This window comes from Gigantopelta aegis, chromosome 3, assembly GCF_016097555.1.
Source record: "Gigantopelta aegis isolate Gae_Host chromosome 3, Gae_host_genome, whole genome shotgun sequence".
Lineage (NCBI taxonomy): Eukaryota > Metazoa > Mollusca > Gastropoda > Neomphalida > Peltospiridae > Gigantopelta > Gigantopelta aegis.
In genome coordinates this window covers 66,857,055-66,870,547 of record NC_054701.1, presented here as the reverse complement: position 1 = coordinate 66,870,547, position 13,493 = coordinate 66,857,055, and the positions used below count along the sequence as shown (strand labels likewise).

The 13,493-nt window shown below is 36.9% G+C and overlaps 1 protein-coding gene across 1 annotated transcript; it reads right to left on the bottom strand.

Moving 5' to 3' along the window:
* On the bottom strand, positions 1 to 11,594 carry LOC121368618. Its single transcript, XM_041493356.1, has 5 exons — positions 11,227 to 11,594; positions 10,134 to 10,292; positions 9,487 to 9,612; positions 4,131 to 4,287; positions 1 to 196 (listed from the first exon to the last, which is right to left on the bottom strand). The coding sequence occupies exons 1-5, from the start codon at positions 11,305 to 11,307 to the stop codon at positions 96 to 98; spliced, it is 624 nt and encodes a 207-aa protein (XP_041349290.1). The 5' UTR covers positions 11,308 to 11,594; the 3' UTR covers positions 1 to 95.
* Between the last annotated feature and the right edge of the window lie 1,899 nt (positions 11,595 to 13,493).

The following is a 13,493-nucleotide window of genomic DNA, read 5'->3' as shown; positions in this document are numbered from 1 at the left end:
AAAACACGATATATTTATTTGTTGAAATGACATAAATATACATCTCGCATACAGCATTTATTTACTCTTTTTTATTATTATAATTTATTCACCAGCTAATAGAAGGCACCGACGTCAAAATTAGTCGACTTATCGAGATGCAGTATGATGGGTCGGTCTATTCCTTGAACAAGTATGCGACTTCCTCCGATCGTGTCTGTAAAAGAGAGGCAAAATTGTACAATAAACTTGTAAATTAATTATTAACACCTCTCATAAAGTTAGTCTATGGGACGTGTCGACCACGGGTGTTTAGGATGCTGATTGGAGTTTATTGGTGTTTAATTAGTACCACTCGGTGGAACGAGTCATACCTTGTGTTGTCGTATAATATGACCAAGTGACGCCGGTTTAGGAAGTTATAATAACTTCCTAAACAACTAGTAAGCTGCTAGGATTGGACTGAACTGCGGTTGGACACGGTGGGGGACGAGGGTGATGGGATGCCGGGAGTTAGGGTATTCTTTGGGGCTACATGCGTAGGCGGTTCGGCCTTAGGTTTTGTGTAGGGCCGGCCTCCCCTCCCTCCCGACTCTCACCTGGTCACACCAATGTTTAAAATATGATTGGCAGGCCCTTTCCTCTTAACCTCACATGGGCTTAATGAATATTGTTTAATAATTATTATTAATTTTAGACCAGTCCATCTAAATTTGCGCCGAAATTATATTATATTAATAATTTATATAGGTTAGGAATGTTAATATTTTTCTTTAAGGGCGCAGCCAAAACTTATTAACTCCAATTTTCCCCTTTTTTTTAATACTTTTGGCGTTAATATTCTAAATTTCAAAATTGACCCTATTTGTTAGGTTATCCCTGTCCCGAGTCAGACCCTCGATCCTATCGGAGGCCGGACTCGGAATAGGCGTGTTCAAAACCCTAGTGGTATATGGACACGTTAAACCAGTTACTAAGTAAGTAAGTAAGTATATATTGACTATATACGACAACAGAGTATGACTCGTTCCATCGAGTGGTACTAATTAAACACCTACAAACTCCAATCAGGACCCGAACGCCCGCAGGTTTGACAGGTTAGTTAATATCGTCTGTTTGAAAGCTCTTTATAATTATTGATTTATTAATATCCAACAAGCATATATTAATTAAACTACAATTAAAATATGTTTGCCATTTCTTTTAATTTATCGAAGATACAGACATAAAAAAACAATGAGGTAACTTTTTCTCTTCTCTTCTATTTTATTTTTTCAAAATTCGATTCGCGCATTAACACTAAGCCTAATTACCCACCTTCTCCAAAACCCAGTGGCTTAAAGACACAGACCCTAGTTTCAACACGTGAAAATGAAACACCAGGATGACCAGAATCATTTCGGAAATGAATAATCTAAACAATAAAATCTAAGTAATGTCAGATTTCAATTATCATTTAATTTCAACTTATTTTCGTGCTTTTATCCAATTAACGTTCAGGCACGCTGTCCTGGGCACACACCTCAACTATCTGGGACGTCTGTCCAGGACAGAGGATTAGTTGTTAGTGAGAGAGAGAGAGAGAGAGAGAGAGAGAGAGAGAGAGAGAGAGAGAGAGAGAGAGAGAGAGAGAGAGAGAGAGAGAGAGAGAGAGAGAGAGAAAAAAGAGGATGTAGTAGTCTTACACCCACTCATTGAGTCGTTAAAACTCACTATGGGTGGAAGCCGGTACCAGGCTGCGAACCCTGTACCTACCAGCCTTATGTCCGGTGGCTTAACCACGACACCACCGAGGCTGGTTGCAATTATCAAACACGGCTTGAAACACGGTAATATCGAAAATACGCCGTAGTGTTTAAAAACTAGGGTCTGTTAATTTAACTTGTTTAAATATTATGCTATCGATTGAAGGAAATGTTTTATTTAACGACGCACCCAACACATTTTATGTATGGTTATATGGCGTCAGGCATATGGTTAAGGACGTTATGCTATCGATGCAAGTGAATCCGTCATGCAACAGTTCTGAATTTTACCCAAAGATGGGTCTGGACCTGGGTCTGGTTAGTGTGGTAAATACCCCATGCCTGGTATATGTGGACGTCTGCGTTTGTATCTATATATTACGTGTTGTCAATATATGAGCATATTAATTGAGTTCACATCTTTAGATATAATTTCTTCTATAAACACTAACAATAATTATGAGAACCCCACATTAATATATATATATATATATATATATATTTCCTGTAGTTTATTTAAAATACGTCTCGCACAGACTGCAGTTGCCAGCCTGGCAGTGTGAAAGTAATGCATGTTTTATGTCGTCTGTTGCCAGTTGTGTAGTTCGCGCAAGAACAGACGCGGTATGTTTTGTTACATTTGATTAAGTGCATTTGATTTTTCACTGGTACCATACTATACGACACAGACCGAAACCCAGACCCAGACCCAGACCCAGACCCAACCCCAGCTTCGGTGTGTTTTGGGCCTTTATTAGCCCCGTACAGGTCCAGCTGGAGAGAACTATAGGTTTCATCTCCGACCTTCTGTCTGTCGATCTGCCTGTCTGTCTCACTTACTATCTGCCTGTCTGTCCCATTTATAGTTTTCCGCATGTTTGTTGTGGGTTTTTTGTATTTTTTTGTTTTTTTGTTGTTGTTGTTGTTGTTTTTTCCCCCCACAATATCTTAAGATATTGACCTACAAATTTGTGTATAGCTTTATTGTGTACTGTTACAGATCAAGTCTGATTTTCATGATGATTTACCCATTTTTGACGGGGTTATGACTCTTGAACTTGGAAGATACGAAAGTTTCTTGAATATAGGAGATTAAAAAAAAATAATAATAAAAAATTCCGGACTTGCAATGCCTTGAGATACAGACATGAAATTTTATGTATAACTTTATAAGTACTGTTACAGATCAAGTTTGACTTCCGTGACGAGTTATGGCCCTTAGGAGATACGAAAATGTGTTGGGCCCCGTAGGGGACATGTATTGCTTTAGCAATACTCTCCGAATGCTTGTTTACTTACTTGTCCTGGACAAAGTACAGTCTATAACGTGGGCCTTTATTTACTCACTTGTCCTGCACAAAGTACAGTTAACGTGTGCCTGTATTTACTTACTTGTTCTGGACAAAGTACATTCTATTATGTGGGTCTTTATTTACTCACTTGTCCTGGACAAAGTACAGTTAACGTGTGCCTGTATTTACTTACTTGGCCTGGACAAAGTACAGTCTATAATATTGGCCTGTATTTACTTACTTGTCGTGGACAGAATACAGTCTATAACGTAGACCTGTATTTACTTACTTGTCCTGGACAAAGTACAGTCTATAATATTGGCCTATATTTACTTACTTGTCATCAGAGTTGTTTGATTTAAATGATTTGATTTAAATCACTGCAAAAAAATCAAAAAAATCATGCATTTCTATTTTTATTTTTTTATTATGTTTCATTTGATTTTTACGATTATTGCATTTATTTTTATTGATTATTTTGTAAACATGTGATTTATCAATTAACTTGCAGTACAAAAAATGAAGTGTTATTTAAAATCAATTGTTACTTACGCTAGATAATTATTTTTACATATATTTATAATTGAATTGCAATTAGCTTTCGACACCATGTAGTCTAACAAGTCATACTGATCAGTGACAATTCCCCCAAATCTATGGTTGGGATGATCCTGGGAGATCAACACAATAGAAGGTGTCAAGTGAAGCCACTCTGCTTCAATGTGGTAAATTGGACGAATTTGGGGATGCTCTAGAGTCAGATCTAACAGATGTGACTTGAAGTCAAATCACCTTATATAGCCATCCTGGCTAAACACCAAGTACTTAAACATTAACTCAATAATCCCCAAAATGCATTTTGTTGCCTCATTTGTAGATGTTCGAGGTATTTCCTTTCAGAATGCAGTGAAGCTTCCAAATCGTGTATTTAATAGGGAGCAAGTATTCAATTCAGAAGCTCCAAATTAAAGTAAAAATCAAAAAATCAAATAAATCTGATTTAAATTTTCAACCCTGCTTGTCGTCGACAGAATACAGTCTATAACGTAGACCTGTATTTACTTACTTGTCCTGGACAAAGTACAGTCTATAACGTGGGTCTTTATTTACTCACTTGTCCTGGACAGAGTACAGTCTATAATGTGGCTGTAGTAACAGAAGCCGTCGATGAGTGGACTCAATGAGCGGAACGATTGTCTCTGAGCGAAGTCCATCGAGGAAGCGGAAGCGTGGAACTCAAGAGGCGTGGCTGTATTCGATATGTAGGTGCGCTGTAAAACAGATAATTTATAATGAATACAAATGTGTCCTGCCCCGGAATAGGCCACTGGCAAAGTCAGAGACTAAGTCCGGGGTGGGCGTGCCTGAATCTTCGGGATATGGGCACGTAAAAAGAGTTCCCTTCCCTTCCCCTGATTAAAGTTTGTTTTGTTTAACGACACCACTAGAGCACATTTCTTTATTAATCATATGCTATTGGATGTCAAACATTTGGTAATTTTGATATATAGTCTAAACCCACTACATTTTTTCAATTTTTTAGCAAGGAATCTTTTATATGTACCATCCCACAGACATGTAGGGTAGCACATACCATGGCATTTGATATAACAGTTGTGGTGCACTGGCTGAAACGAGAAATAGCTCAATGGGCCCACCGACGAGGATCGATCCTAGACCGATCGCGCATCAAACGAGCCACAAATACATGATATACACATCAAACGAAAATCTGTATTAATAAAGGGAATGCTCTGAATTTTGAAGACATCGCAGGTCTAAGAAAATTGCAAGAATGCTCGTTGCTTTTTGCATAACCCAAGTTTTGTTCGCGCGTTAAATTCACGTCTGTAAGAATTGATAATTTGTGCAAACTATTAATGGGTTACACAGGAACAAAAAGAAACAAATTCAGGTAACCCATTTCGTTTTTTTTTTTCTTCTGCATAACCTGTCACGACCAAGTAAATCATGTCCTAAATATGTTGCGAGAGCGAAAAATTGTTACGCAAGATAAGGTTGGTATTCATTGTAAAGAATTCAGCCAATTGATTTTAAAGGGTAAAGTGTTAAAGTGAAGAAAACAATGAAGAACTATTTTGTTTCATGTACATAAATATATAAAGGAAACAAAATGTAAATAATGCATGGTTGTTATTGTACAACCTCTACGTAATCAAATTGCGATGCCTTGTTTGTGCTTTGATTGTAGGAAACCTGCTGTTTAATTATCGAAGACATAGGCCCCTATATTCATTTCTGGTCATATTTAAATTACATAAATATATTACGGTCGTGACGTGTATGCATTACGGAGAAGGCTTAGTAAGTTGTATAATTTGAGCCTAATCCATTTGTTTTGAATTTTCATTTAATTTCAACTTGTTTGTGCTTATATCCAATTAAGGTCCAAGCACGCTATCCTGGTCACACACCTCAGCTATCTGGGCTGCCTGTCCAGGATAGTGGGTTAGTTGTTAGTTGGTTAGCGGTTAGTTAGAGCGAAGAGGGTGTAGTGGCCGTACACCTATTAAGCCCTTAAGAGCTCGCTCTGGGTTGGAGCCGGTACCGGGCTGCGAACTCTGTACCTACCAGCCTGTAGTCCGATGGCTTAACCACTGCGCCACCGAAGCCGGTTATTTTGAAATGCACCTGGCGTACTTTGATGATAAAGATTACAGACTCTCTTGGGAGTCCTGGGTGTCCTGCCATTGTTAAAGGGACGGTCCTGAGTTTGCAGCCATTGTAAAATGTTTGCGATAACACAGCCTTGTTGGCGACTACTATTTCATACTAAATACATTTTCTTGTTTAGAATACTAGTGTCTGTATATCAAATATATACTAATGTTTGTAGCACTCAGTTTTTACTTTAATTCGTGATATGTATTTTTTTGTATTTAAAAAATTATTGAAAGGTAAAATATGGTTTGGGCTACTACAAGCATTAGAACAACAACAAACACCTTGTAAATACAGACACTGGTATTTTAAATAATAAAATGTATTAAATTTGTATGTTACGTCATCGAAAAGGCTCTATTAGTTGGAAACATTTTACAATGGCTGTAAACTCAGGACTGTCCCTTTAACAGATCGAGCCTTTTAACGATTACAATTACATATGTAATACACTTTCTTAAATTGGAACATCAAGATCTATATATTCAATATATTTCTGATTCCCTTGTTTGTAGTTGCTAAACTTCATAATACTACTTTAAAATGTATATTTTTGGTACGTACGAAATTATTGGTAGGTCAATTCATAAGACGACCATGCCAAAAAAAAAAAAACCACACACAAAAATCCCCACAAACAAACAAACAAACAAAAACAAATAAAACCCCCACTGAATATACAGATATTAATATTCTAAACAGGTATTTAATGTGCACTTTTAGTCTTTAAAGGGGTCGGAAACATGTTATGCTAGGCTCAAACTACCAACTGTCACGATGAAGTTAGTCAACTCGATGTTTGCGTTGTAATTTCCCAACTTACGGTGGGTGCGCTCAGATTAACAACTAATCGGCCGTAGGATTTGTAGGCCTATACGTCGAGATTCGAGTTGAAAGAGCACTCGGACTAGCAACTGGACAGTCGTAGTAGTCAATAGATCAGAGAGTTGGCCATCTCCGTCGTGACAGTTGGTAGTTTGTCTTTAGCATTAAAATGGCCGCAAACACAGGTCACTCTCCTTAATGCCGTGCAGTACACAGGGGCGGATCTGGGGGAGTGATATCAAGATGTCAGGTGTCTCGTTTTTCCAAGAGTTCATTTACAAATAGCATTGACCTGTGTACGATATTTAATCGTACAGCTTTTGTGTCTCACGTAATCATCCAAGTGTTATAGGTCAAAATAAGCTTCCGTTGACCCAGCAGATCTCCGGCTTCAGTATTCTTATCCACCCCTTAACCCGAGTACTCTGCCTTTTGAGAGCTGGATGGACATAAAAACTGTCCAAATGTGTGGGTATGGGTGTGGTGTGGGTATGTGTAATTTTGGCATTCTTCCATCAGATAACTGTTCAAGCACGCCTGTCGTAGGCACAGCCTCTGACTTCACCAGAGAGAGTTCTGTCCATGACATTGATTGTCCAAATGTCCATCTGGCTCTCATGTAAAAGGCAGAGTACTCGGGCTAGTCCACCCACTCGGAAATTCTTTATCCCCAAGTCAACAGTACTTTGATCCAGTGTGTACGATACATAATGTTGCATAATGACAGAGATTATGAATACATATTTCATCAGTTACTTTCCTGGTCGCCAAACGTAGCCATGTCAACAATACGCGCAGATGCTATCAGTCTCTGAAACACAACGCTATTTTCAAGCGGGCCAGCAGTTTGACAGTCTAGACGCAGACCCCCAAGGTCTGCTTCATCGACCAGGCCCCGTGCTTATAAACCTTAACGTCTAGACTTTAATAAAGTCCAGACTTTAACGCCATGGCAACGCCATTCAAATAGCATTACGTTAAAGTCTGGATTTCATTAAAGTCTAGACTTTAAATTTTATAAGCACGGGCCCAGGACAGATGCACTAGTTCGACATATATACATGCAAATGCGTGGGAAGCAAGAGCTAAAGTTAAAGTTTGTTTTGTTTAACGACACCACTAGAGCACATTGATTTATTAATCATCGGCTATTGAATGTCAAACATTTGGTAATTTTTACATACAATTTTAAAGAGGAAACCCGCTCCATTTGTTTTTCCATTAGTAACAAGGGATCTTTTTTATGCACTTTCCAACAGACATGATAGTACATACCACGGCCTTTGATATACCAGTCGTGGTGGACTGGCTGGAACGAGAAATAGCCCCATGGGCCCACCGACAGGGAAGCACGAGAGACAGGCATATAATAATAATAATAACTGTTTTACATGAAATAGATATATATATATATATATATATATATATATTATATAACTCTTCAAAAAAATTAGGGGAACTCTGATAAGAATTTACAATTGCCAAACTTGTAAGGTATATTAGCTGTGGGGAATGGTTATAATTATGAGCATAGTGAATTAATTGGTCAAACATTACAACCGGTTAGTTCAGTATTACAGTAAGTTTTATGACCACCAAAGGTCTTGAAGGACGATTGGGTCAGAAGTGAAATTTGAAAGTTGGCGTTTTTTTATCAGTAAATCGCAAATTCAAACAATAAAAATAAATAAAAACAAAACAATAACAACTGTATGTGATCAACAGAATGAAAACAGTTGACAGAAATAATGTTCCACAGTGATTAATGGACCTTTCTGGAAATTGTCAACATCGAGAATGACACCCCACGCAAGTGATGCATGTGCAAACTATGGAATGTCTTTAGGTGTGTTGATAAACAAACCTGAACGTTCTTTACTGGGATGTCTGTGATCAAAACGTATGTTCGGTCTAATAGTTGATACTAACATTAATATTTCAGGTTCCCCTACTTTTTTTGAAGAGTATATACCATTTAGTGAAATATCTTAAAATATCAGTGAAATAACTGAGTGACTGATAACACATTTTAGAGTAAAAATTTCACTATTTCACTCTAAAATGTGTTATCGTCACTGTAGAAAGTGTTATCTTCACTAAGAAAGCCAGACCTATTTTGCTGCTGGCATTTTACAAATAAAGGTAAACTACAAAAAGTTATATAATAAATAGAAAATTTCATGTTGTTTTCTTGTCAAATATGATTTATATCTCATCTCGTGAAGTTTGCAATCATATCACACTCGTCCCCGCAGTATTATCTACTTCCTGGCATACAAAACTAACACCATCAAGCTAAATACAATTTGTTTGACGTTTGTAACCCACTTAATACGTACATTTTTTATCTAAAGATCTTAGCAAGCGATCGCTTGATGCGCGTGTCGGTCTATGAGAGAGAGAGAGAGAGAGAGAGAGAGAGAGAGAGAGAGAGAGAGAGAGAGAGAGAGAGAGAGAGAGAGAGAGAGAGAGAGAGAGAGACACACACAGACAGACAGACAGACAGACAGACAGACAGAAACAGAGAGACAGATATAGACAGACATAGATACTATAGGCGTAGGCGTACCCATCTTTGTAGGGGGAGGAGGCAGGCTGGTTTTTGCGCGAATTAAACAAAAATGGCCGAATCTGGATAACAACTTTTATTAATTTTAGCATTACTGCTAGTGAGCTATATAGGGTTACAAACGAACCACTACGCATTTTCACATGGATTACAACTAAATTATGAATATACATGATAAAAAGGTTTCAAATTAGCTCATTTTGCCCAAATATCACTATTGTTTTTGCCAGAATTTGAGGATTTGCACCAGAACTAGGGGGACTGTTGTCTCCCACCCTGCCTCCCGTCTCGTAAGTTTTTGATACATATATGCAGACTAACAGACAGACAGACAGACAGACATACGGACACATTCACAGACTGACAAAGAGATGATTAAAATAAAATAACTTACATTTCTTGCTATTATCATGTCGGCGGTTAGATTGTAGTCCCTTACCACTGAGACTATGAAACATGGACCACCCCCGGCCTGTTTATTTCCTTGAGTCTTGGGGTGCAGGTACACCGCGGCAATATTCTGTGAAATCAAACATAACACGACTTTCGATAGGTGAACGATGATAGAGGAACATAAGAAAATTTATACAGTTAAACCCCTCTAAACTGGACACCCTCATAACCAAATAAAAAATCCTTCTTTTTTTACGGTGTATCCGGTTTAGAGAGGTTCTGAATTGTTCTAAAGAAGGTAAGTATATGTGTGTAGCCCACATGTGATAAGTCGAACATGTTACAGAACCCTGCTTGAAACTTTGAAAACGTGTTTAGATACATGTCAAAGGAAATGTTTTTTAAAATACCTATTATACTGTACACTTGTTTCCTTTTATAATAATAATAATAATTATATATATATATATATAAACACACACAAATATAATATATATAAACACACACACACACACACACACACACACACACACACACACACACACACACATGTGCGCACGCGCTAAGCCCAGGTCAAACATAATTACATGGTGCTAAATGATGCAATTGGATATATCATAAAATACTGGTTGTGATTTAAATACATACTTTGGATAGGTCGAACATGATAGAAGATCGAGACATGTTAACTCGTGCCATGTTTGCATCGACGGTTCTCAGCAGCAGTCCCTTGAACTGCCGTGTAACAACAGCCGATTCCTTCACATTTAGACCTCGAATGTTTCTCGTCCATTGAACCTTTTTCTCCTGCATATATAATTGAAATTCATGATTTAATTTATGTTTTCAACAAGTGTATTTTTATGCGGAGCTCATGGTAATCGTTGTGCCATTATTTTAAATATTGTATCTATTGTTGAAAGAAATATGTAAATACATGTACATTATTAATTATTGGTACAGTCGATCGCCCCTGATATGTTTCCCCGTTCCATACAGTTTCCTATGACTGGTAGGCCTATATCAAATCGAATGGTGAGAAATGCATATGAAACATACTTTGATGATATTCTGTATAGCATCAACAACAACTACTACTACTACTATCACTACTACTACTACTACTACTACTACAATTACTACTACTACTACTACTACTACTACTACTACTACTAGAATTACTACTACTACTACTACCACCACCACCACCACGACGACGACGACTACTACTACTACTACCACAATAACTACAACATTTACTACTACTTCTCATTATTACTATTACAACTTATACTACTACCACTACAACAACTACTACTACTGCTACCACTACTTCTAATATGTAATGCTGCTACTGGTGCTGTTACTGCTGCTACTACTACTATTTAAAATCTATTCCTGAAAGACACTTCAAATTGTCTCTTGTTACAATATTGTATTCATGATAATTCAAAAGTAAACAGCTTGTGTACTAGGTAAGACACATTTTACAGAATAGCGTTTCCTCGTAAGGCCAGGTATGTCATAGAATGACGATTTTTAAAAGTAAAATTCACAAAAACGTATCCGGAGAACCCGTATACCAAAACACCTAGTGCCCATGCTGTATAAAAAAATTATTGTAGCATGATCCAAACGGAAACGACTTCAACCTTTCACTCCAAAATATCAACATCAAACAAATCTTAATCACAGACGACATTAACTAAAGATTTTTAAAACTACAAAGTATTGAACTTACTATGACTTGTCCGGTTCTCTTCTTTTGCGCGAAAGTTGCACTCAGCCAGAAAAGAGTTAGCAAACCAACTAGGAATCTCATGGTTATTTTTTACTTCTTATTATGTTGCTTAAATTAGGCCTAATATAATTTCCAAATAAGTCTGAATGCATTCAAGCGCATTTCATAGCTGGACTATATATTGAGAGCATGACAGTTAACCTCCCGAGTTAGTCTTTTAATTAATTAGTTCCAATGTGACAATGCTTCATTGTCCAAGCTTCTGCGTCTTAAACATAATGGATGTTTAGAAAATATTACTGACGTGCAAAATAAATGAAAGTCCACGTGACGTGCGTCCACTATTTTGATTGATGAGACTGAAATGTGAATGGTTCGTATGAAGGTCTCCGTCGTCTATCTGTCACCAGTCTGCTGATTAGTATGGTGTGCGATTATGTAAGACACTACAAACGGAAATTGTAGTAATTCATTATTTTGAATTCTCATTCGTCATACACTGAGAAAGAGACGACATGCCATTTATATTAAATATAAGAAACAGCTGTGTGACGTACAGGTCTGCCTATAACTTAGATAACCGGGATTTTCCATATTTAAGCGCTACGAAAAATATTACCTTGGATAAAAGATATAAAGTTTTATCTGAAATTAGGATCAGGGCTTAAATTAAAAACTTGAAAAATGTTTTTACAATAGTAAAGACAAAACAAAAATGCTAGTTAGGACAGCAACGGAGTACATAATAACTATCGTCTGATGACAACCTTAGTCACATGCGAAATACGTTTCAATAGGCCTATCAGAGGAGGGGCAGTTAGCCTATTGATTCGACTTCCAACTGATTAGGAGCAACACATGCATGATAGCCACCTGTTTTATAGTTGATGAAAGGGGAGAGCCAGGGTGTACTTATGATGTCTATGGATATATGTTCGTGTAGGGTTATTTTAATGAATACATGACGTCTATTGCTGGGGCATAGCCAGAGAGAAAAAAAGAAACGTCGAGGCAAACCCAGACCTGTAAAATAAATATCAGTGTCATGGGAAAAATAAAATAAATCTGTGGAAATTCCAAACGAGGCAAGGCAAGCGCCTCGGCTGCCTCATGCTAGCTACGCCATTGTATTGCCTGTGTAATTTCTAGATAAATCATATTATCGAGCTATTCCTGAGTTTGCTACATTGTAAGATGTTTCCAACTAATACAATATTTCTACGATTAAACTTACATATTAAATATATTTTCTTGTTCAGAATATCATTGTCTGTATATTTCATGTGTTTCTAGTCGTCTTAATATTTGTAAGAAGCCCAAACTGGATTTTGTCTTCAAATAATTTCGTACGTACAAAAATATATATTTTATGAAATAAAATGAAATTTAACCTAGTACAAATATTAGAACGATCAGAAACACGTTTAATATGCAGCCATCAATATATTATACAGAAAAATATATTTGATATGTAATTACAATCGTTAGTCTCTGTTAGTCGATAACATCTTAAAAAGTGCAGCAAACTAAGGAATGTCCCTTTAAGTATGCAAACATGATATCGATTAATGTGTAGATCTCTGTTAAATCACAGAGAACAGTTGTGGGTACCGAACTGCAAAGTTAAGTGCCTTGGCAAACATACTAACAGGGATTTTCCGTATGTAAGCTAAATAATTATGTTCACATCATAGCATTCAAAATTAAAAAAAAAAATAAGAAAAAAAAGATGTTTTTATGATTTTAAGATAATTTACAAACAAAACCCTCAACACTGGTTTTTAACAAACCTAGACGTCTGACACAAATCACATCAACTTCATTTGGTGTATACGAAAAATACCACCTTGGAGAAGATACAGTTTTATCTGAAATTGAGCCCAGGGCTGGAATTAAGAACTTGTTATTTGATAGTAATTTGTTAAGAAACTTTGTTTACAATGAAAAAAAAAATGTCAGAAAAAATGTCATGAAAATTTCAATGGGTTTAAATGTTTTTAGTTTTAACAGTATTCATTACAAAGTTGCATGCCAATTCATCGGTTTCCTTTTTACGCAAAGAAACTATTCTAAGTATTACATTTACCGGCATTTGTCATGATGAATTTTTACGCACCCCTTAACCCCCGCCCCAACAAAAAACAAAAACAAACAAAAACACCAACCATCCTGCATATGGCTTGGCCCCGTTTTACGAAGCGATCTTATCGCTTAGCTAAGATCATCATAAGTACGCTAGGTATTTGTACACTTAAGGTGATTTTAGC